The sequence below is a fragment of the Capricornis sumatraensis genome, chromosome 12 (assembly GCF_032405125.1).
Source record: "Capricornis sumatraensis isolate serow.1 chromosome 12, serow.2, whole genome shotgun sequence".
NCBI lineage: Eukaryota > Metazoa > Chordata > Mammalia > Artiodactyla > Bovidae > Capricornis > Capricornis sumatraensis.
This window is the reverse complement of record NC_091080.1, coordinates 21806078-21830944: the sequence shown is the minus strand read 5'-3', so window position 1 is coordinate 21830944 and position 24867 is coordinate 21806078. Positions and strand designations below refer to the sequence as shown.

The 24867-nt window shown below is 39.3% G+C and overlaps 1 protein-coding gene across 1 annotated transcript in view; it reads left to right on the top strand.

The window, feature by feature from the left end:
- VWA8 (von Willebrand factor A domain containing 8) overlaps positions 1–24867 on the top strand; it is a 382159-nt gene that overhangs the window by 215934 nt on the left and 141358 nt on the right. Inside the window, exons 27-34 of the mRNA XM_068984307.1 lie at positions 2496–2604; positions 4408–4546; positions 8436–8635; positions 16456–16566; positions 17472–17536; positions 20058–20183; positions 21685–21794; positions 22418–22572. Coding sequence (XP_068840408.1) covers positions 2496–2604; positions 4408–4546; positions 8436–8635; positions 16456–16566; positions 17472–17536; positions 20058–20183; positions 21685–21794; positions 22418–22572 — 1015 coding nt within the window. The remainder of the gene's footprint in view (positions 1–2495; positions 2605–4407; positions 4547–8435; positions 8636–16455; positions 16567–17471; positions 17537–20057; positions 20184–21684; positions 21795–22417; positions 22573–24867) is intronic.

Sequence of the window (24867 nt, the reverse complement as noted above, 5' to 3'; positions counted from 1 at the left end):
TAATTTTTATTAAGCAACACTCCATCTCTGATTAGATTTCCAGATGTGTAACTGTTTCTGTTGTCTTCAAAGAGACAATTTGGGGTGGATGTAGAACTCCTTTTTATCAGCTTTTAAAAAGCAATTTTGTCTACCAGGCACCTATTCTACTGATATGGCCTGGCACATCTTTGCGACCCCATGGACTGTAGCCCACCAGGCTCCTCTGTCCATGGAATTTTCCAGGCAAGAATACTGGAATGGGTTGCCATTTCCTTCTCCAGGGGATCTTCCCAACACAGGGATCAAACCTGTGTCTGCTGTGTCTCCTGCATTGGTAGGTGGGTTCTTTACCAGCTAAGCCACCAGGGAAGCCCCTTCTATTGATAGGTGTAGATAATTTTATTCTGATTATTTATATTCACTCCAGAACCAAAGGTTAGGCAAGATCTACCACTGATACTTCTCCACTCTCTAAAATGGTCATCAGAGACTCCCCGAGTCCTTAGAAGAAACCAGAATCTTACAGATTATTGCCTTCATCTCACAAAGGAAAAAATTAACACTCAGAGAAGTTATCTAACTTTTCTTCCACAAGTCTGCAGAGCTAGTTAGTAAAAGAATTAGCACTCGAAGGCACTAAATCTACACTAGAAAGAAATTAGCTGCATCTCCTTCCTTTGTTTTCTGCTGTTTTTAGAGATCTAATTCCCCTTTGGTGAACTGCTGAAGGCAGTGAATACTGTTCATTCCCGAAACAAGCAGAGAGAGATTCTAGTCTACAAGGTCTTTCCTTTTGACATGGGAATGTGTTTTATTACCTTAAGAGAGAACAGTTATAGTAAATCCCCTAACTCAAAGGGAAATAAGTGATGACCAATCAGGATAATTGTCCACGTACTTAAAATGTATTTTAAATGATAGATACAAAGCATATATGCCCTTTTGGATGATTTATGTTATGATTTAGAAGAATTTCAATGTAAATTTCTTTTAGATTTCCTTCCTGTGGTGTTAAACATTAGCATTTCAAAGGACAAAAGTCATATTCCACCAGAATACTTGGTTTCACTATTCTATGCAAAAAAAAATCTAAGCTTTCCATGGTCTTATTAAGTACATGGAGATGTTTTGTCAGACTTACTCTTTTACTGAAAATAAAGTGATTTTCTAAATATCAGTATGTACTCTTTTAATGATCATGAAGCTTATTTCAAGCATTCATTTCAATTTTTAGTCATAGTATGCATTACTTTTGAAGAACTTTTAACCCTGAATCATTTTTGGTCTTCACTTATCATGGAATAAGAAATTCATAATGAATTAAATGACAAATTAATGGTTTCTTTTGTAAAGATTCCAAAAAATTTAGTATGATTAAAAAGTAAAGGCTTTATTCTAAAAAAATTTATCTGTGGTTTTGTCCTTTAGCGTTGCCATATTTGTTTTTGCAAGTTATTTTATTTAAAAGTACCTTTAGATAAAATGGAATCTAAACATAGAATAATTCCATTAGAAGTCAGCATAGTAGCTCCCATGGTAGGGGTAATGACTGAAATAGTCCAAGGGAGTTTCTGAGTGTTGGTGATGTTTGAGTGCTGGACGCATAGGTGTGCTCAGGAGTAAGTGGCACGTTTGTGTGAATGTTTCCATAGGTATTTTATGTCCATTCAAAGTAAAAAAAAGATTAAAGTGCTAAAGTAGGTCCTATGAAATTTGCCCTGTACAACTTACAAACATGTGACCTGTAGAATTCTGGTGGTGGTGTTTAGTCCCTGAGTCGTGTCAGACTCTTTGTGATGCCGTGGTCTGGGGCCCACCAGGCTCCTCTGTCCATGGGATTTCCCAGGCAAGAGTGCTGTAGTGGTTTGCTGTTTCCTTCTCCAGGGAATCTTCCTGACCCAGGGATCAAACTCACATCTCCCGCATTGACAGGCAGATTCTTTACCACTGAGCCACCTGGAAATCCCAGTAGTATTCTGTACTACTTATTATTTGATTTCAAATTTAAGAGAATAGAATGAAAAAAAAAACTGATGAATTGCTCCATTTTTCCCCTAAGTCCTTTCTATTACTCTAAAAAGAATTTAGATGTTAAATTACTAAGTATTTACCAATTCAGGGAAAAAATACTTAAACGTTAATTATATTTGTCATTATGGTAAAAACAGAGTAGGACGTTACCTTCTGAGTTTCTGAAATGTGAATTCGTTTCTTTTTCAGGTATATTTTAAACATCCTATTAAAGACTATCTTTTAATAAAATGAAGTAGAACTCACTTTGAAGTAAAGTATTCTTCAGATTTATTTATGTGATCAGTAATACATGGCAACCCACTCCAGTATTCTGGCTTGGAAAATTCCATGGACAGAGGAGTCTGGCAGGCTACAGTCCATAGGCTCATAAAGAGTTGGACATGACTGAGTGACTAAACACTTTCAATGCATGGTTCTTATTTTTTCCTGTGACTTGGAAACAAGGAGAAATGTTTACTCTTCAAATTAATCTTTGACAGGTTGCCTCTGCCGGAGCAGACCTTCATGGGCTACTGGACAATTGGTCAGTCAAGAAATGGAATGCAAAAACTGCTGTGTCCAGCAGAAACTCATCATATAGACGTTAAGGTTGATATCATTATTTCTTCATTAGAATATTGAATGTTATCTGTTTTTCAGTGTCTTCCCCAGAGGAAAATCTATCCAATCTTAGAGATGATTTATTCTAATGTTATTTCAGAATAGATTTAGCTTCTTCTATGATTCTCAAGCGAGTCTGGCCTCTGAGGGTCATGATATAGGTAATGGCTAGTGATTGGTAGAATTCCTAAGAGCTAATCTGTATTTCAGGAAAGTCAGGTCGGACAGTTACTCCATTATGTTTGTTTTCAAGATAAAAAGGCAAAGAAATATCAATCACTAGTTGCAGTAGCAATCCCGCTAGGTTTGACTGGGGAATTAGCTGCTTATAAAATCAGTAGAAAGGACAAGAGGGACAGAAGTCAAGGGGCCACCACTGGACTTTTGGTTTCAGGATCAGTGTTTTTGCTTCTGTACAGTAAGACCGGACTAGCAAACTTTTCCTGTAAGGGGCTGGATAGTGGTGGCTCAGTGGGAAAGAACCCACCTACCAGTGCAGAAGACATTAGAGACCCGGGTTCGATCCCTGCTCCAGGAAGACCCCCTACAGCAGGAAATGGCAACGCACTCCAGTATTCTTGCCTGGAAAATTCCAAGGACAGAGGAGCCTGACTGGCTACAGTCCATAAGCTTGCAAAGAATCGAACATGACTGAGCAACTGAGCACACAGACACACAGACACACACACACTCACACACGAGTAAATATTTTAGGCATGGTGGCCATACAGATTCTGTCACAGCTACTCAACTTTGCCATGGTAGCACAAAAGCAGCCTCAGGCAGTACATTAACAAATTAGTGACACTGTATCCTAGTAAAACTTTATTGACACAGTCAGGGAGTGGATCAGACTTGACCCGTGAGCTACAGTTTGTCAGCCCTTGTAGTAGAGCACAGACCCTGACTGCTCGTATTTGTCAGATTCTCCTTGTCCGCACTGACTGTAGGAGGACAGCTTCTGCTGCTCATCTGCCTTACAGATCTCATGCAAGCGCATTTAATTGGCAGAAGCTAAATTGTATCCAGAATGCTTGCTGCAAAGGAGTACAAGGAATGTAGTATTTCGTCATCTAGCTCCTCAGGTACAGTCTAGACAGAAGAAATAATAGCACCCATGAATGTGTGCATGCTCAGTCACTCCATTGTGTCTGACTCTTTGTGACCCCATGGACTGTATAGCCCACCAGGCTCCTCTGTCCATGGAATTTTCCTGGCAAGAATACTGGAGTGTCTTGCCACTTCCTACTCCAAGGGATCTTCTTAACCCAGGGATCGAACCCAAGTCTCCTGCACCTCCTGTATTGACAGGTGGATTCTTTTACCACTACACTACCTGGGAAGCCCCGGCTGCCACAATAGTCAATATCTGACCCAAAAAGTTTTGATTAATTAAGGACTGTAAGGGCATGCAAATCAAATGTATTTAAAAAGTTATTCTCCTGGTTTGGACAGCTCTGGGTCCCCATACTTGGAGTTCAAAACTTGCAGTTGGTTTAGGAAAGAGTTAAAGTAATGAGAACTCTTATAGGATTTTATATCTGATATATTTTCTTAATAAAAAGAAAATGAGAAATTAAATACAATAGCACATGTGAAAGCCTTTATAAATGCAACTATATGGTATTATTATTGTCATAAGTATCATGCCAGTCAATAAAATGAGAAGAGGTATGTCAAGACAGTGAGTATTTGAATTGAAAATCTTAGTTTGGAAGAACTCTAGCTTTTCTACATTTTTATAACTACCCAAATATCTCATTGCAGATAACTACTTTTTTTTTAAAATAGGGTCCAGCACTTATACACATACAGGAGTATCCAATAGAAAGACATGAAGGAAGATCCCAAACCTTTACTGAAGAATGTAGCTCCTGGAGGTTACCATTGGATGACATTAACTTAATCTGTGATGTCGCTACAACACATGGTATGCCAGTTTATTCTTTTGATTTTTCCTTCCTGCACTGATTTTTTTAAAAGCCGGATCAAAATAATCTTTAGACTTCAAAAAGTCTATGCTAGACTCAGTAACTGTGCCATTCTTGGATTGGATAGCAATTATATGTAATTTAGATCTAATTTCCTATAACAACCTAACAAAATACTATTGTGGAATCCACATAAGCATGGCTGAGTTTATATGCATGTCTGTTTCTCATTACAATTGTAGCACAAAGTTAAACTCACCCTGGGCTCATGCTAAAAATAGAAGGAGGGAAGAAAAAGGAAAAACATTGGATTTTTTTGGCTGGGATTCCAGTTTGATGATTACATGTATTCTGAAAGCAGGGTTGGAGGATTTGCAGTCATTAAACCTCTCATTGTAAAGAATGGCAAATAAGGATGTGAATTTTTGGCATCTGCATGTCTGAACTGTTGCCATTACCTACTGATTCATGCAGGTGTCCTGGGTACTTTTTGGCAGAAGTTTTCAATTGATGGCAGTTACTAAGGTGATATCAACAGAAGTGATGACAGGGGGGAGGGAGAGAGTCACTAACTTATCTACAATGGAGATTATTCAGGCAAAAATTAGGAAGCAAGCTTTTGTTTGTGTGCATTCTATCAATGTTTGTTCCTAAAATCAGCTGTGTTGAGTAAAAATATGTGCTTTTAAAATGTACAGGGTTTTTCTTGGTAACAAACTGGTGTTCCTATTAAGATATTTTACATTCACTGTGTGTTGGGTTTATTCGTCACTTAGTTGTGTCTGACTCTTTGTGACCCCATGATCATATGTGACCCGCCAGTTTCCTCTGTCCATGGAGTTCTCTAGACAAGAATACTGGAATGGGTTGCCATTTCCTTCTCCAAGGGATCTTCCTACCCAGGGATCAAACTCCAGTCTCCTACACTGCAAGTGGATTCTCTACTGACTGAGCCATCCGGGAAGCCCTGTTATGTAGAGAATAATATGAATGTAGAAAGTGAAGAGGAACCAAAGAGCCTCTTGATGAAAGTGAAAGAGGACAGTGAAAAAGTTGGCTTAAAGCTCAACATTCAGAAAACTTAAGATCATGGCATCCGGTCCCATCACTTCATGGCAGATAGATGGGGAAACAGTGGAAACAGTGACAGACTTTATTTTGGGGGGCTTCAAAACCACTGCAGATGGTGATTGCAGCCATGAAATTAAAAGACGCTACTCCTGTGAAGGAAAGTTATGACCAACCTAGACAGCATATTAAAAAGCAGAGACATTACCTTGCTAACAAAGGTCCGTCTAGTCAAGGCCATGGTTTTTCCAGTAGTCATGTGTGGATGTGAGAGTTGGACTGTGAAGAAAGCTGAGCACCGAAGAATTGATGCTTTTGAACTGTGGTGTTGGAGAAGACTCCTGAGAGTCCCTTGGACTGCAAAGAGATCCAACCAGTCCATCCTAAAGGAGATCAGTCCTGGGTGTTCATTGGAAGGACTGATGCTGAAGCTGAAACTCTAATACTTTGGCCACTTGATGCAAAGAACTGACTCATTGGAAAAGACCCTGATGCTGGGAAAGATTGAAGGCAGGAGGAGAAGGGGACGACAGAGGATGAGATGGTTGGATGGCATCACCAACTTGACTGACATGAGTTTGGGTAAACTCTGAGAGTGGATGGTGGAACAGGGAGGCCTGGCGTGCTGCAGTCCATGGGGTTGCAAAAAGTTGGACACGACTGAGCGACTGAACTGAACTGAACGGAAAATGTCTTAATAGCAACACCAATCCCTCACATAATTTAACCAACAAAAACCCTGTACATTTTAGAAGCACATATTTTTACTCAACATAGCTAAAGTTGGGGACAAACATCCACAGAACGTACATGAGTAGAGAATACGTATAGATCTTACTGATAAAGTTTGAACTTTGGCTCTTGTCTCATTTTTAGAGATTGTAAATAAGTATGCTGTGAACCTCTGCCTCATGTCTGTGACAGGGGTCGTTAAACCTTGTCACAGTCTCACAGTTCTTCTCAATACAGCATTCCAGGCAGCCACGGCCAGCTGGTCAGAACTGGTCCTTAAAAGTGAAGCGCATTTGCTGTCCCTCACATAATTTAACCCTCTGTTTCAGTACTGTCCACATTTGCAAACTGGGCCTTCGTGTTGTTTTTTTTAATCTCTTTGTGTTTTTGCCTATTTTGTATTTGGGAGAGAAAAGATTTTCTTGGGTCTCTTAGAATCAGTTAGTTAGATAGATAGATATGTTTGAGCCACAGGCCAAACAGTACTTAATACTGTAATAAGAGAGGACAATTGATGTTTATGAAGTATATTTCTATTAATACTTTTATTATATTTCCTAATTCCCTATGCTGTATACAAAGTTGCTCAATAAATATTGAATTGAATTTATTTGTGCTGATAGACACATTAAAAACATTCTTAAATTATAAGTTATGTGATTCTGATATTTGGAACTGTACTACATACATAGTTCACAGTGTCTCCTAAATAATGCCTTTCTCTGATCTTCTGCTGACTTGTGTTTCTTATCATGTTAGCTTATCTGTTTAGTTTATCTTTATATATATTTGGTCTTTATATGTACACGTTACATACACACATACATGCATTATATTTTTTTTCCTGAAATTTCCAACATAGTCCCGCATATCTCATTATCATAGCTTATACCTTAGTTTGGGGTTCAGAAAATATGACCACTTGTCAATAGATACCTGGATGATGAGTGATATTAATAGTGATTATTATACAGAAGCAGCTTAATCCCTTGCTTTAGGGTGCCCGGAAATAGAGATTATGGTTAACAGTCTAGAACCTGGCTACTCAAAGGGATGCCCTCAAGCCTAGAGCAGTGACATTTCCTGGGTTCTCACTGGAAAAGCAGAGTGAAACCCCACCCAAAGCCCCTGCCTCAAGCCTAGAGCAGGGTCATTTCCTGGGAGCTCATTGGAAAGGCAGAGTGAAACCCCACCCCAGAGCCCCTGCCTCAAGCCTAGAGCAGGGACATTTCCTGGGAGCTCATTGGAAAGGCAGAGTGAAACCCCACCCCAGAGCCCCTCAGTCAGAATCTGCACTTTCATTAGATCCCCAGGTGATTCACACACACTTGAAAGTTGAAGAAGCACTGAAATAGAATTCAGAAAAGGGGCCTAGTCAAGTACTTGATTGAAGACAGGTTTTGTAATAATAAAAATACACAAATATGAAAAAAGGTAATTTGGAAAATAAGATCCATAAAGCTAAGAATCAAAAAATGGAAATACTTATTTACTTGAAAAGCCTGAAGATCTACTAAACTGGGAAATAGCAGATTAGCAGACGGAAGATGTTGACCAGCTGTTATCCATCTGAGCCAATAATTAAATAAGAGGAAACAGACTTTTATTGAAGCACAAAATACTTTCATAGAAGGAAGAATTTCCTGACATTGAGGAGTGTTAAATATGTAATGGTGTTGCTGTGGAATGTTATGGAATTATTTGGGGAACAAATAGATACTTCCTGGAGTATAGAGGCATGGTCCCATCTATTAATACACTTAGAAAGAAGAAAGTGTTAGTCGCTCAGTTGTGTCCTACTCTTTGCAATCCCATGGACTATCCCACCAGGCTCCTCTGTCTATGGGATTCTCCAGGCAAGAATACTGGAGTAGGTTGCCATTCCCTTCTCCAAAACAGCAGGTATGAGATTGCTTCTCTCAGTGCTCATTGACCAGTCCATGCGCAGATCATCTGCTGAGTTCTGATCGTATGCTGTCTTATGATTCAGTTTTCACTGGACCTTTTTGGACCAAGCAGAAAATCTACTGCAGAATAGAATTAACTCTGTTTTGTTTTTTTGCTTTTTTTTTTTTTTTGTCATTTCAGAAAATGAGGAAAATACTCTCTATGTAGTTGCATGCAATCCCGTGTCCTTATACTTTATGAATATGACTGGGAAAAGCGGCCACTTTGTGGACCTTTTCGACATCTTCCCAAGAACGGCCAGTGGAATCTGGCACCCATTTGTGACGGTGGCACCGCTGGGAAATCCCCTAAAGGGTCAAGTGGTTCTCCATGAGCAGCAGGTAATGATGTGGCCTCATTATACCACGAATGACTTACGTGAGGGACAGGCAAGAATGTTTTCCAGCCTATCACTAAAAGTATTTGCTTTCATAAAGACCGAGGAGAGGGGCTGCAGGAAGGAGTTGGGAGTTGTATGTTATCAGTACCACAAGGCAGGCTAACGCCTTCCTCTCTGGGGGTCTTCAACATGGGCTTTATTCTTTGAAACATGTTGAGTGAGGGTTTCCTAACCTCAGTACTAATGACATTTGAGGCTGGATAGTTCATTGTTGGGGGCTTTCTTGGTGGCTCAGCAGTAAAGAATCCGCCTGCAGTGCAGGAGATGTAAGAGATAGGGGTTCAATCCCTGGGTAGGAAAGGCCCCCTGGAGGAGGGCATGGCAACCCGCTTCAGTATTCTTGCCTAGACAATGCCGTGGACAGAGGAGCCTGGTGGACTGCAGTCCATGAGGTCGCAAGAGTCTACACGACTGAAGTGACTGAGCAACAGCCGCAGCGGTTCATTGCTATGAAGTTTGCCTTCTCTGTGGGGAGACAGACAGCAAGGAAGCCAACAAATAAACATGCCAGTTTCAAGCAGTGATGACTGCTGTACAGTTCATGGGATCCCAAGAGAGTCAGACACAATTTAGCGACTAAACAACAATAAGAAAAAACGTCCTAGGGAAAGATGGGGGTAGGATGGGAGGAGCTGGGAAAATGAACAGTACTCAAGAGTGCTAAGATAGCTCCCCTTAGGAGATGACACTTTCTCTGAAACCCGAATGGCATTCTTTATGTGGAGACAGCTATGTAACTATACTGAATGGAATTGTCTTAGTTCAGGGGTCTCCAACCTCCAGGATCTAATACCTGATGATCTGAGGTGGAGCTGCTGTAATGATAATAGACATAAAGTGCACAATAAATGTAACGTGCTTGAATCATCCTGACATCTGCCCCATCCCCCATCCATGAAAAAATTGTCTTCCACAAAACTGGGCCCTGGTGCCAGAAAGATCGGGGACCGCTCTCTTAGGCTGTTTGGGCTGCTGTGATGTAGGTACCATAGACAAGGTAGCTTATAAACAGCAGGCATGCATTTCTCACAGTTCTGCAGCCTGGCAAGTCCAAGATCAAGGTGACTGCAAGGTCGGGATCTGGTGAAAACCTACTTCCTAGATAGCTGTCTTTACCCTGTGACCTCTCATGGCAGAAGTAGCAGGGCTCACATCCATGTGTCTTTTGTAAGGGCACTAATCCCATTCGTAAAGTCAAAAAGGGCATTCATCATGCCAAAAAGGACACAACTTAGTGACTAAACAACAACAAAGTTAATCTATGCTATCCAATAGAAAGGAGCACAATGTTTTTATAGGCCTGTCACCCACCTGGTAGCTACCAAATTGTGTGTGTGTGTGTGTGTGTGTGTGTGTTCAGTCATTTTAGTTGTTTCTGACTCTTTGTGACCCTGTGGACTGTAGCCCTCCAGGTTCCTTATCCATGGGATTCTCCAGAAAAGAATACTGGAGTGGGTTGCCATTTCCTTCTTCCCAACCCACGGAATCTTCCCACCCCAGGGATAGAACCCACGTCTCCTGTGTCTCCTGCAATGCAGGCAGATTCTTTACCACTGAGCCACCAGGGAAGCTCACCAAATAGTACACTAAGCATATTATTCATTCATCAAGTAAGTATCATGTGCCTACTCTTAGGGATACTTCCATAAACAAAACAAAAGTCCTTGTTCCGAGAAGCTTGTATTCTGGTGCAGAAAGATAGACAATAAGCACAATAAATAGTTACAACTTAAATTAGACGATGAGAAACAAGGGAGAGTAAAATAGAAGGAAGACTGCCATTTAAAGCAGGGCAGGGCAGGGATCGCCTGACTTGAGAAAGTGATATGTAAGTGGATTTGATAGCGTTGAGGGAGAAAAGAGATATTGGGAAGCAGAGAGTTCCTATGGAAAGGGAATTATAAATTCAAAGACCCAGAGGCTGGAATATGCCTTTGGATCTTGAAAGAAGTGTGGTGGGGAAGATTGAATGAAGGCCAGAGTATAAAGAGGCGAGGCCAAAGAGGCCCCCCGGTGAGTTGGGGCAGGGCCATGGTGGAGGGTGGGGAGGCAGAGGTGCAGAGCCTTATGAATCATTCTGCGGTTCTGCGCTGCGTGTGAGGAGAGGGGAAGGAGGTCTTAGAGGGCTTCAAGCAGAGGAGCAGCTAGATCCGACATATATTTTAGGGATTTCTAAATCCCTAGGGATTTCTCTAGCTCCTCTGCGGTGAATAGTCTACAGGTACGAAGGCAGAAGGAAGGAAACTAATTAAGAGATTTTTACAATGATCCAAGCAAGAGATCACCCAAGTTTGGAAGTCATCAGTAACGATGTATATATCCTCAAGGTGCAACTAACAGGATTTCCTTTCAGATCAGATACATGAAGTGACAGAGCAGGAACTAAGGTCAACTTTAAGATTTAAGGCTTGAGCAACGAAAAGGGTAGACCTGCCATGAACTGAGATGGGGAAGGCATTGATTTGGGAGGAAAGATTAGATGTGTGGTTCAACAAAGCCAAGTAGATGATTCTGCTGTTAAATGGAGAACAGGAAGCATAAATTGGGAAGTCACTGGAGTATAAATGTTATTTAAATCATGAAACTGAAAGCGATGACTAAGGGAATGGAATGTGGGTAGAAAAGAGAAGTCTCAGCTCTAAGCCCTGGAGCAATGAAATATGAAGAAATCGGGGAAAGAAGGAGGAATCAATCGACTAAGGGGAACTGAAGATGAGCATCCAGTGGTAGAGATGCACAAACCAGGGTGTGGCATTTCAGAAGCCAAGTGATGACCATCTCAAGGAGGAAGATCAATGATTAAATGCTGACAACGTGTCAAGGAAAAGACTACATACGTTATTCCACGTTATTCTTCCATAGGCTCAGTGGCGTAGTTTTAGCAATATTTAAACGTGAGGAAACTGAGGCTCACGGAGTTTAAATAACGTGCCCAGTAAACACATAGAAGAACAGAAGTTCAAGCCAAATTGGATTGACTCCACCAGAATTAAATTAAGTTTTGTCCACTCACTGCAGAAAGGTGGGGGCAAGTAGTCTGAAAATTTTTTAAGTTATTCATCATGGGAAAATATTGAAAAAGTGCAATGTTTTTACTCGTTAAGTATTTTAAGGTACTATAAAGCATTACCCAGAACAGTGCTTTTAGGCTGTTTCTAATCAAGAATAAAAAAATATATATATATATATATCTTGAATAACATATCAGTGTTTCACCAAGTTAAGTAAGTCACCTTCAGCTTTAGGCTTTGCCTAAGTAATTACTGTTGAGGCAGTCCAAGCACAGGCTGGAAGAGAATTTCCAGACACAGAGCACTTCAGAAGGAGTGAGTTTGTTAAGGACAACAAGCAGACGTAATGTGGGTGCTGCAAGTGCAGGGGGCTGGCCTCCTGACAGACCAGAGAGAGTCAGTTTTCGTGGGTTAACAACCAGTTTTTATAGCCTCAGGACAAAGAAAATTCCTCCTGGACCGCTGACCATAGGTGATTGCTTGGGGCGCTATAGGGTGCTTACTGGAGTAGGCATCTTTGCCTGATTGGGAGTCAGGAAGCTTGTCAGTGGTGACAGGAGCTTTTAGCAACAGTTACAAAGGGGCTCAGTCAGCTTCGGAGGTGTCCTTGGTTCTGGGCTCTGCTTCTGTGGCCTTGGTGCAAGGTCTTGCACGTGTGGCCTTGGGGCAGGACTCAACAATTATCATAAATTCTGAGTTAATCAGTTTTTTTTCTGGTTTTCACAATTTTTTTCACTTTGCTTTCTCCTAGAAGCAGAATATACAAATGTCCAGCACTTGCTTAGAAAAGCTTGTGTCCATCCCACTGGAAAGGGTTTTACTTTGTAGAGTTCCAACAAAATATCAATGCCACTGAATTGATTTCTACAGCCAGAGGAAACTCTCATATAAAGCACATGATATCTTGGTGATTTTTGATTAAGTGAGCCAATGAAATTTAAATAGAAATCTGATTTTGGAGTATTTTTTTCAAAAAATCTTGCCATATTTTCAACTGTCAGGCAAACTGTCAAATTTGCAGATACCAATTCTAAAAGTATGAGATTATCAGGTCCTCAGGAAGTAGTTTGTCTTCTCAAAAGAGCCAGTTATTTGGCAACATTGTGCATCAGTCTCCTGCTCATGTATAATGACTTTCATCGAAGACAGTGTGTTTTTTGTATAAACCCACAGTTCCCCTCCTGGCATTCTTGCAGGCTACCTGGCTTTCCCCGTTGACCGGTTTCAGCGATTCTCCGGGTTACCTCGATGCCCTGAGCAGACTCGCATGGCTTACCAGGATTTCTACCTGTCCTCTGTTTTATATTATGTTCCCACTAGAATATTCAGTTCAGTTCAGTTCAGTTCAGTTCAGAAGCCCTCCTTAATTCCAAATGAACAGCATGTAACTGTAAAATTTAACAAAGGATAAATAATTCTAATCTAATGAAAGAATGAGTGTGCTGCCTTCAGTTCCTTCTCCCCCATTCTGCCCTAGCCGAAAAGGGGGCTGAAATATTGTAAAGAAGTACTTCCATTAATTCATCTGTTCCTTGTCTTTACAGAGCTTGGCAACGGATGCATTTCGCTGGTTAGTTTAAGTTGTTCAAAAATTCCTTGCTAAAATAAACTCTTAAGTGAGGACAGGGAAACTTTGCCGTGCCTAAAAATAAAGCCTCCTCCCTCCCCACTACCCCACCCCACCATGAGATTACTTATTAATCTGTACAGAGTTTACAATTTCAGACTTTAGGACATGGAGGTCATCCAGAGGTTACTTTTCTCCCAGTCAAATACAAACATAATAAAATTGCTCACTCGCTTCTCCTCCCTGCCCCCCTGGAAGGAGTGCCAAAACCACAGTTACATGTACTCATGTGTGACGCAAAATTCTATTTTTAAACTCAGACAGAATATATCATTAGTCATTTACAGAAGGAAACCATTAACATCTAAAAGGATGGAGCAGCAGAACTCCTTCATGCTGCTTCAGTTGCTTCTAGAACCAATTCTAAATACAGAGGTGGCTGGAAACATATGTATGTATACATACACATATAAAGATATGTTTTCTGTTACTTAGAAAGATCTAGTTTTTCAGTTCACTTCGGAAGTACTAGACCCTAAAAAGGAAGAAAAATGCAAAACTGTACTCATTTTTGTGCGTAACCATATCTGTTTAATCATCTACTTATTCTTCTACTTAATCATATTTGGGATCAAACATTATTTTTAGGACTTTCTGTTGCTTATAAAAGTTAATATTATCCAAATTGCTTAAGTGCTAGTGATTTGTGCTAATGTTGTACATATTTATCATAAGAGAGATTTTCTTCTTTAAAAAATACTATCTCAAAAAAAGATTTAATCTAGAATAGAGACTAAAAAATTTTAACTTATTAGTACAACTTCTTAAGGAAAACTTTAAGGATTTTCCTTGAGATTTTTATCATATTCAAACTTTCAAATGCCAGGAATGGTGCTTCTTATATGATATATTGATTTTAAAAAAGAATATTACTAATGTACATTCTTTTTTTTTAAAAAATAAGCTTTTTATTTTGTATTAGGGTATAGTTGATTAACAAACAACGTTGTGATGGTTTCAGGTGAACAGTGAAGGGACTCAGCCATACATACACATGTATCCTTTCTCCCCCAAACCCCTCTCCCATCCAGGGTACCATGTAACATTGAGCAGAGTTCCATGGTAACACACATCTGTAATGGAGAATTGCATTATACAGAATGATGCATTCTAAGTGTCTTTATAAGGAAAACTTTAAGCTGTGTCAGCTTGCTTAGAATTTTTTTAATATAGCCAATATTTGAAGTATATGGAATAAAGGAAACTTCAGTATAACTACTACTTTAATTCTTGAGCACTTCAGTAAAATTCGCTAGTAAAATAAATTGAAAGCACACTATGACGTCTCAGATTTTGCAAGTGAATCGTTATTTACATTTCCTTTTATTTCCTCTGTAATTAGATTATGTGATAAAGGGCAAAGGTAATGATTATTCATCCTTGTATTCTTCTTTCTTCTTTAAATATAAATTGGATGGCATCACTGACTCAATGGACACGAGTTTGGGGAAACTCCCAGAGATAGCAGAGGACAGGAAGGCCTGGTGTGCTGCAGTCCATGGGGTTGCAAAAGTCGGACATAGTGATTGAACAACAACAACAAATAAATGTTATGAAAGAAATGAGCAGACTTTTCATATTTTGTATATATTTTACAAAATATATAGTAATTCTCTGGATGCTTTGTGATTTTATTTTCCCCAAAGAAAGTTCTTTAAATGAAAAGTTCATAAGGGTTAGGAACTGAAGGAGCCCCAGATTTTAATAAGACAAAACAAAATAAACCAAAATAAGAGAGAGAAAAAAGGCAATTACTTAACAATGAGGCTTGACAAACAATTTGCTGGTGCCTTTTTGTAAACCTGTTAGTCTAACCTTCAAATGTCTTTAGATTTTAACTGAAAACCCAACTTCTTTACATTGCTTTAAAATATTCAACCTTTTCTGGCTTTGTAAATTTTAAGTTCTTAGTTCATGTGTTTCTATTCACTTGTTTTAATGTCTAAGGTTAATTTTTTTTTAGTTTTTTTTTTCTTGAAAAACTCTTCCTAATTTCTGAGAGATTATTACTTCATTTGCATAACTGTGATGAATGCTGCTGGAGCGATCTCTTGTCAGTATGTTAGCACAGCAGGAGCTGTGAAAGTTCCCAAGCTCAGTGAATGACGAGATGAAAAAATACTCATTCCCAGCTTGGTTCTTGGGGTCCTTGATATTTTCTTGCTAATCCATCTTTATATCATGTACATATTTTCTGAGTTAAACCTGCATTTGTGAAAAGAATAAATAAGATTCAATTATGCACAGTGTGGTGTTGTTCAGTTGCTAAGTTGTGTCTGACTCTTCATGATCCCATGGACTGCAGCACATCAGGCTTCCCGGTCCTTCACTGTCTCCCCGAGTTTGCTCAGACACATGTCCACTGAGTCGATGATCCGTCCAGCCATCTCATCCTCCATTGTCCCCTTCTCCTCCTGACTTCAGTCTTTCCCAGCATCAGGGTCTTTTCCAATGAGACTTCGCATCAGGTAGCCAAAGTATTGGAGCTTCAGCTTCAATATCAGTCCTTCCAAAAAATATTCAAGGTTGATTTCCTTTAGGATTGACTAGTTTGTTCTCCTTGCTGTCCAAAGGACTCTCAAGAGTCTTCTCCAGCACCATGATTCCTCAGGCCACACAACTAATAGCATAGCCCCTCTCATCATCAGACAATTGAATGCATAGTGTAAAAGAGTTTTTCAACATGCTTTTTTTTTTTTGTAAATCACTTAAAAATTTTTTAATTGGAAGATAATTGCTTCACAATGTTGTGTTGGTTTAACTGCACATTCTTTAAGTGTAATTTTGATAAAAGTAAACAGACTTTTAAAAATGATCAAATGTCTTAATTTCCTCCTTAATACATAACAAAGCAGAGTCATGGTTAAACCTAGCCTATGTTTACAAGGGGATGGTTTTAAGATTAAATCGTCAAAGAAGAAAGTCTGCCTTACATAATTAAAAATATCCTCATTAAACCATGGAAGTCTTTAAAATCACTTAGTGTTTTTATGGAGTCGTTTAAATATTTCAGTATTGTCATCTTACCTTTGGTTTATTTATCACTAAATACCCTTTATTTCCAGGCTGCCAAGAGACTGCTGCTTTTTAAAAAAAAAAAAAAGCTATTCTCTTTATTTCCAGAGCAATGTCATCCTGTTGCTGGATCCTGCTAGCCAAGCCCTTCACCGTCTCATCCTACCTTCAGAAGAATTTACAATGAAGAAAACTTCCTGGTGGAACAAGGAGGAAGCTGTAAGGAATACCCAGCCTGCCCAGTAAATTGCCAAGGATTTTCTGTAGCTTTCTCACTGTAAACATGCATGCCTGCCCCTCCCTTGCGGCACCTTTTGTTTGCTATAATGCACAAAAGAATTCTTATTAGGCGACTTGTGAATTTTAATATGATACAAGTAGGTAGACATAGATACACGTATAAGTAAGTACCAGTGTTCTCTTTGGATCCATCACAGGAACATTTGAATGAATAGTCATAGGACATCATGAGCCATTTGAGTGTGATATTCATAACAAATCCCTAATCATGCAGACACTTTACCTGCTTTCCAGTTCTGTGTTTATGTTTTGGATTTATGTAATGAACCTATGAGTGTAACATCTGGTTGTATTTACAAGATAAATAAATATTTTAGCTTAATAAACTAGTAATTAAACATTTTGGCCAACCCCAGGGAGTCTATTCTGCCATTCAGAAAAAGGTAATGGATATAAAACAAGACTTACCCTCTGCCCTGGACAACATAGCATGCTTATAGGTCTTAAAATGCCATGATAAAAAGAGAGATTTTAAATGTCATAAATAGATCCAAATCGAAGAAACAAAGCATTTCCTATGTATTCATGCTGTGGTACAAACATCACAGTTCATCACCAGATAGCATGTTTATTTCTAACCAGCATTTGGCATTATTTTTTTAAATATTATCCTAAAAATGTTTTAGTACATAGTTCACAGTGAATTTTAAAATACATTTTAATGCATGTTACCGTAAGAGTCTTGGAACAGATGAAGAGGGGTAGCTTCTCAGAAAATTATATGTTTTACATATTGAACAACTTTATTTAAGGAAAAGCAGCTGAAGAGACGTGACTGCATCCAACACAGTTAATGTGAATATTTTGTTTTTTCTTGTCTTTAGGAAACTTACAAAATGTGTAAAGAGTTTTCACACAAAAACTGGCTAGTGTTCTACAAAGAAAAAGGGTGAGTTTTTTTCTGTAGAGGGTTTAAACTGGGATTCTTCTTCTGTCCATTCTCTTTCCTCCTTTAATTTTACTGTGTGCTAAGAGTTCCAAAGAATAGCAAGGAGAGATAAGAAAGCCTTCCTCAGTGATCAATCCAAAGAAATAGAGGAAGACAACAGAATGGGAAAGACTAGAGATCTCAAGAAAATTAGAGATCCTAAGAGAACATTTCATGCAAAGATGAGCTCAATAAAGGACAGAAATGGTATGGACCTAACAGAAGCAGAAGATATTAAGAAGAGGTGGCAACAACACACAGAAGAACTGTACAAAAAAGAGCTTCACAACCCAGATAATCACGATGGTGTGATCACTCACCTAGAGCCAGACATCCTGGAATATGAAGTCAAGTGGGCCTTAGAAAGCATCACTACCAACAAAGCTAGTGGAGGTAATGAAATTCCAGGTGAGCTATTTCAAATCCTAAAAGATGATGCTGTGAAAGTGCTACACTCAATATGCCAGCAAATTTGGAAAACTCAGCAGTGGCCACAGGACTGGAAAAGGTCAGTTTTCATTCCAATCCCAAAGAAAGGCAATGCCAAAGAATGCTCAAACTACCAAACAATTGCACTCATCTCACACACTAGGAAAGTAATGCTCAAAATTCTCCAAGCCAGGCTTCAGCAGTACGTGAACCGTGAACTTGCAGATGTTCAAGCTGGTTTTAGAAAAGGCAGAGGAACCAGAGATCAAATTGCCAACATCCACTGGATCATGGAAAAAGCAAGAGAGTTTCAGAAAAACATCTATTTCTGCTTTATTAACTATGCCAAAGCCTTTGACTATGTGGATCACAATAAACTGTGGAAAATTCTGAAAGAGATGGGAATACCAGACCACCTGACCTGCCTCTTGAGAAACCTATATGCAGGTCAGGAAGCAACAGTTAGAACTAGACATGGAACAACACACTGGTTCCAAATCGGAAAAGGAGTACATCAAGGCTGTATATTGTCACCCTGCTTATTTAACTTATATGCAGAGTACATCATGAGAAACACTGGACTGGAAGAAGCACAAGCTGGAACCAAGATTGCCGGGCGAAATATCAATAACCTCAGATATGCAGATGACACCACCCTTATGGCAGAAAGTGAAGAGGAACTAAAAAGCCTCTTGATGAAAGTGAAAGAGGAGAGTGAAAAAGTTGGCTTAAAGCTCAACATTCAGAAAACAGATCATGGCATCCAGTCCCATCACTTCGTGGGAAATAGATGGGGAAACAGTGTAAACAGTGTCAGATTTCATTTTGGGGGGCTCCAGAATCACTGCAGATGGTGACTGCAGCCATGAAATTAAAAGATGCTTACTCCTTGGAAGGAAAGTTATGACCAACCTGGATAGCGTATTCAAAAGCAGAGACATTACTTCGCCAACAAAGGTCCATCTAGTCAAGGCTATGGTTTTTCCAGTGGTCATGTATGGATGTGAGAGTTGGACTGTGAAGAAAGCTGAGCACTGAAGAATTGATGCTTTTGAACTGTGGTGTTGGAGAAGAATCTTGAGAGACCCTTGGACTGCAAGGAGATCCAACCAGTCCATTCTGAAGGAGATCAGTCCTGAGTGTTCATTGGAAGGACTGATGTTGAAGCTGAAACTCTGATACTTTGGCCACCTGATGCAAAGAGCTGACTCATTGGAAAAGACTCTGATGCTGGGAGGGATTGAGGGCAGGAGGAGAAGGGGATGACAGAGGATGATATGACTGGATGGCATCACCGAGTCGATGGACATGAGTTTGAGCAAACTCTGGGAGTTGGTAATGGACATGGAGGCCTGGCGTGCTACGATTCATGGGGTCGCAAAGAGTTGGACACAACTGAGCGACTGAACTGAACTGAACTGAAGTTGCTTCAGTCGTGTCTGACCTTGTGCGACCCTGTGGACCGTAACCCACCAGGCTCCTCTGTCCATGGGATTTCCCGGGAAAGAATACTGGAGTAGGTTGCCATTTCTTTCTCCAGGCGACCTTCCTGACCCAGGGATTGAACCTGAGTCTCTGTGTCTCCTGCATTGGCAGCCAGGTGCTTTGCTCTGGCTTATTGGAAACTCATGTAACCAAATTAGTATTATTTTATTCTAGAAGTACCTTATCCCACATTGCAGAACATTGAAAACACACATAAAAAAACAGTGCTCATAATTACATACACAATCACTGCTAGCATGGTGGCTGTCACGTCCCATTTTTAGATCTTATGCAAGCCTTTACATAGTTTAGTGTTTTATATCTCTATTTTCTCAATTAACATTTTTCTATGTTATCATCTAGTCTTAAAAATATTGTTTTTAGGGTTTTGTAATATATCATGATTCCCAACCCAGGAATCGAACCCAGGTCTCCTGCACTGCAGGCAGATTCCTTACTATCTGAGCCACCAGGGACACCCAATATACCATGATTATGCTATGGTTACTTAACCAATATCCTCACCTTTTCCTTTCACAGAGTTTTCTTTCTCTTTTCTTTTTTTCAGGAATACCCTGGCTGTGCTGGATGTTCTAGAAGGGCGAACTCACACCATCTCGCTTCCCATCAACCTCCAGACGGTTTTTCTTGTAGCAGAAGACAAATGGCTTCTAGTGGAGAGTAAAACAAATCAGTGAGTAGATCTCCACGGTACCTCGTGGAGTGTGCTCAGTTTTCCAGCATCCTTATATATAGCTCTATCTTCCTGTGTCTGCGTTTTAACATTTCTGCATTTGGCAGGTGAAACTTTGAAGAAGAGGGGAGGGGAAATTTTAAATGTCACTTAAAGGTCGCTTCATAGTTTAATTTTAAAAGTTTGTTTCAAATGATGACCTTGAAATTAACAGTAAAAGCATAATGACTTTTACAATATTTTATATTTATCCATCTTTCTTTGGGCTTTTTCCTATTAGCGCATTGAGCATTTCACTGTATTCTCTGTATTCTTGCCAGTACTTCAAAATAGATTTTCCGATCATCTTTTCTTCAAAGGGCCACACAGTCTCCATTCAAATGCCGTTGATTTTCGGAACTTCACAGATTGCACCCCTGAGAAGTTTCTTCTTCGCTTCCTCTTGCCTGCTGCTACTTGGTTATCTTTATGTTTTGTGTTGCCTCCTCCACTGGACTGGACACTTCTTGATGACAGGACTTTCTGTGCACTTGGCGTAACTAGGGTGCGCAGTAAGTCTTGAGTGCTCCCTCATGCATCACTTCTCCTGGCTCCATGCAGACTTTCTGCTCCTCTGCTGACAAGCAGAAGTGTCCTGATGCAAAAGATTCCTGGCTATTTATACATCCCTATTTTGGCAATTATACGAATAAATAAAGCAAGGGAATTGTAGCAGTGAGGGCTTCTGTCCCTTGTTTTTTAGTCAACTAAGTCGTGTCCAACTCTTTGTGACCCTAAGGACTGTATCTTGCCAGGCTCCGCTTTCCATAGGATTTCCCAGGCAAGAATGCTGGAGTGGGTTGCCATTTCCTTCTCCAAGGGATCTTCCTGTCCCAGGGCTTAAATCCTCGTCTCCTGCATTGCAGGCAGATGGTTACTGCTGAGCCACCAGAGAAGCCGGTACCTAGTCACAGATTTGAGGCCGGGTTTCCTCTTACTGGCTGATAAGTCATATTAATAGCAGGCTCCATGATGGTATGGAGTGTCTCTTTCGAGTTGGTTTCTTAATTTTCTTTTTTTTTTTGCTAGCCTTTCCTCTTATAGGAAGCGTTAGGTTTTCAGTTCACATTTATGACTGCATTGTTATTATGCACTCCTCTTTATACAGGCAAACGGAGAATGGGGCAACAGCGGATGAGATGGTCAGATAGCATCACCGACTCAGGGGACATGAATCTGAGCAAACTTCAGGAGGTAGTGGAGGACAGAGGAGCCTGGCGGTCTTCAGTCCGTGGGGTCACAAAGAGTCGGACAAGACTTAGCCACTGAGCAACAGCAACAACTTTATACAGCGTTAAAAAGTTATTTTTTAAATTCATGATAAAACTCTGAAACTGCAAATTATACTCACAGTATGAAAAAGAGGTCCTGGGAGGGAAAAACTGATTTTTCCTAGTCTGGTCTCACAGTTATGAGAAAAGGAAAGACCGTTCATTCACTTAGGTGTTTTGTTTGTTTACAGGAAGTATCTTTTAACTACACCTGCACACATAGAATCTAAGGACAGTGGGGTTTGCCAGTTGTATGTGTTGAGAGAGGAGCTTCCTAGCCCAGGATTTGGAGTCATGCAAGGTAAATGCTGTGCTCTGTGTGTATGTGGCTGTGCAGGTGCCTGCTTGATTGCATACGCTCCTCTAGGACCGTTTCAATACAATCATATCAACATATGTTACCTTTATACAGAAGAGAAAACTTAGTCACTGCCCTAGAAACAGTAAGGAAGAATCCATCATCTTTTAAGTTCTGTCTTTGCATATTTTTGACAAGTCAGAATGTTTATATATATGTAGGTTCCAAGTCTATTTTAGGACTGCATCATCTCTTTTTAACACAAAACATCAGAATTTCTACTTTATTCATCACAGATTTTGGGGGTGGTGTGAAAAGTACTTAAGGAAAAAAAAAAATCTAAAATATACCATTGCTAACCAACCAGGTCAGTTTTACCTCTTTCTGCAGTACTGTTAATATTAATCTTGATTGCTAATAAAAATTTGAATTCCGTAAATGAGAAGATACCAAGATGTGAAAACTGAGTCTTCTCAGACAAAAAGCCATGAGTGTAATTGAAAGCATTTTCCCTTTTTTAATTTATGCTTTTCTGTTTGAGTTGGTGAGAATGAAATCTTGCAAAAATTAATTCCTGGAGCAGTTTAGGGGCATATGGTGTTTAATGTTTCTCTGATACTTTTCAGAAACAGACCGCAGCATACCTCATACAATTTCAAGTGATCAACTGTCATCTGAAAATCTGAGTTTAGCTGTGGGACAAAAGATTGCCTCTCCAAACCGAATTCTCTCAGATAAGAATAGTTATGCTACAATTGTTGTTGGTTTCCCAGATCTCATGGTAAGCTTAAATTTTTTAAATTATTGAAGAACTATTTCTTCCCCTCACTTTGACCTAATCTTTATAAACCTATTTGAGGGTAATTAAAAGTGTAATGATTTTTTGGTAAACATTTCAGATCAACATTCATTTTCGAGACCAGTCATTTAAAAATGCATTCTGTATGGGTACATTGCTTTTTAAAAGTTAACATTTCAAGTGTAATGCAACTATATAATTTAGTAAAGGAAAACTAATATTCTTCATACATGAGAGTTCATGGGGCAGATATATACGTAACCTACTGACAGTCACTTTATATCCTGTCAAGAGGGACTATTTGAGACTAACGAGATAACATTTCTTCTAGAACTTTTAAGGGGAAATATGTTGAACCTCATTACTGTAGATGAAACACTCATGAATACCATTTACTTTCCTCTGAGTTTTGCTCTGACTTATATCTTTGCAGCATCCAGCTTATACTATAATGCTGGTAGTCTCAATTTAATTTGCTTTTCAATGGATCCTTCTGCTATTATTTACTATTATCTGTAAAGAAGGGGCTGTTTGTAGTTGACTTCAAGTAAAACAGGCACCATCTTCCCCTGAAGGAAATGCGAGAAGATAAAATAGAAAGGTTATTTCAGTCCAAGTTGCCATCTAATAACCTTAGATGTAGCTCTGTGTGTTTGATTAAATATTTAATTTTCATAATTTTCTTTGTAGCTTTTAGGCAGAGTGATAGAATCACTTAAAGATAAAATATTGGCTCTGCTTAATAGTACACCAGTCTCGCATATCTCAAAATTTTAATGTGATTAATGAATGATGAGTACTTCAGGGTTTAAGACTTTTGAAATCCAAAACCCAGTGGATAATATGTGGCTTAGGACTTTGCCATATGTCTGCCTAATTATCAAGCAAAAACATTTGCTGTGGATTATATAACTGAAAATGAAACATGTTGTTGGAATACAGCAGGCTTGATTAAATGAAGAGCTGTGTTTAATATGCTTGCTACAAATGCTTGCTGGGGTCAGTAGAGAAAATACTGGATCTGCTTTTCTGAAGGTGGAACTGTTTTAAAAAATTGATCTTTTGTTTGAAGAAATTGACATAGAAATATAATGTCACTGTAAAAAGGTAAGAAAGCTGAGTATAAGGTAATGTTTGTATTGACCCTCTAGAAATCCTTTGTAGATTATAGGCTAGAAGGTTAAGTCGCTCAGTCATGTCTGACTCTTTGTGACCACGTAGACTGTAGCCCACCAGGCTCCTCCATCCATGGCATTCTCCAGGCAAGAATACTAGAGTGGGTTGCCATTTCCTTTTCCAGGGGATCTTCCTGACCCAGGGATCAAACCCAAGTCTCCTGCATTGCGGGCAGACGCTTTAACCTCTGAGCCACCAGGGAAGGCTAGAGACCTTGTTAAATTAAAAGCTCTATTCCCTGTATTTAGTACCCACCATATAGGAGATGTTCATGAATTTTTGTTTAATGAAGGATTAGAGTCAGTTAGACAACCTTTCAGCCTTTTATGAGAGCAGTCATATTTTTGACACCCCAATACAAGCCAGGCATTGCACTATTCTAAACCCTTTCATACATGATCATTAATTTTCATGACAATTCCACAAGGTTTTATAGATGAAACAATAAAAACAGAAAGGATCTATTCCCCCAGGCCGCAGAGATATTGAGTAAGGAAGCTGTGATTTGAGCTCAAGAATGACTGGCCTTCAAACTCATGTCTTTTTATACCACAGTATCTTTCTGCCTTGATGTGATTTTCATTTGATTCCTCATAAAACTATCAACAAAAGGGTATGTCTCTCATTAACGTTTTGCAGCATTATCAGAGGCACCTGAATTATTGTAAACTTATTATAATTTTCTTATCCTACTACCAAATGGCCACAGAAATCTTTAGCAAGTGTCTTAGTGAATCTTAAAAGTGAAATGTTAAAAGCATTCCTTTTAATATCAAGAATATGACAAGGATACCCATTACCACCACTTCTACTCAACATTGAGCATCTTAGACATGATCCATTAAAAAATTTTAATAAATTGAATTTCATCAAAATTAAAAGCTTCCGCTCTGTAAAAAGACACTGTGAGGAGAATTAAAAAACGATCTACAGGCTGGGAGAAAATATTGGCAAATCACATATCCAACAAAGGACTGTTATCCAAAATACATAAAGATTTCTTAAAACTCAAGAGTGACAAAACAAATAATCTAGTATAAAAAATGAGCAAAGGGAGGACCTGTGTGAGGTGTCAGAGGTCAGAGCCTGAGCAGGTGAAAA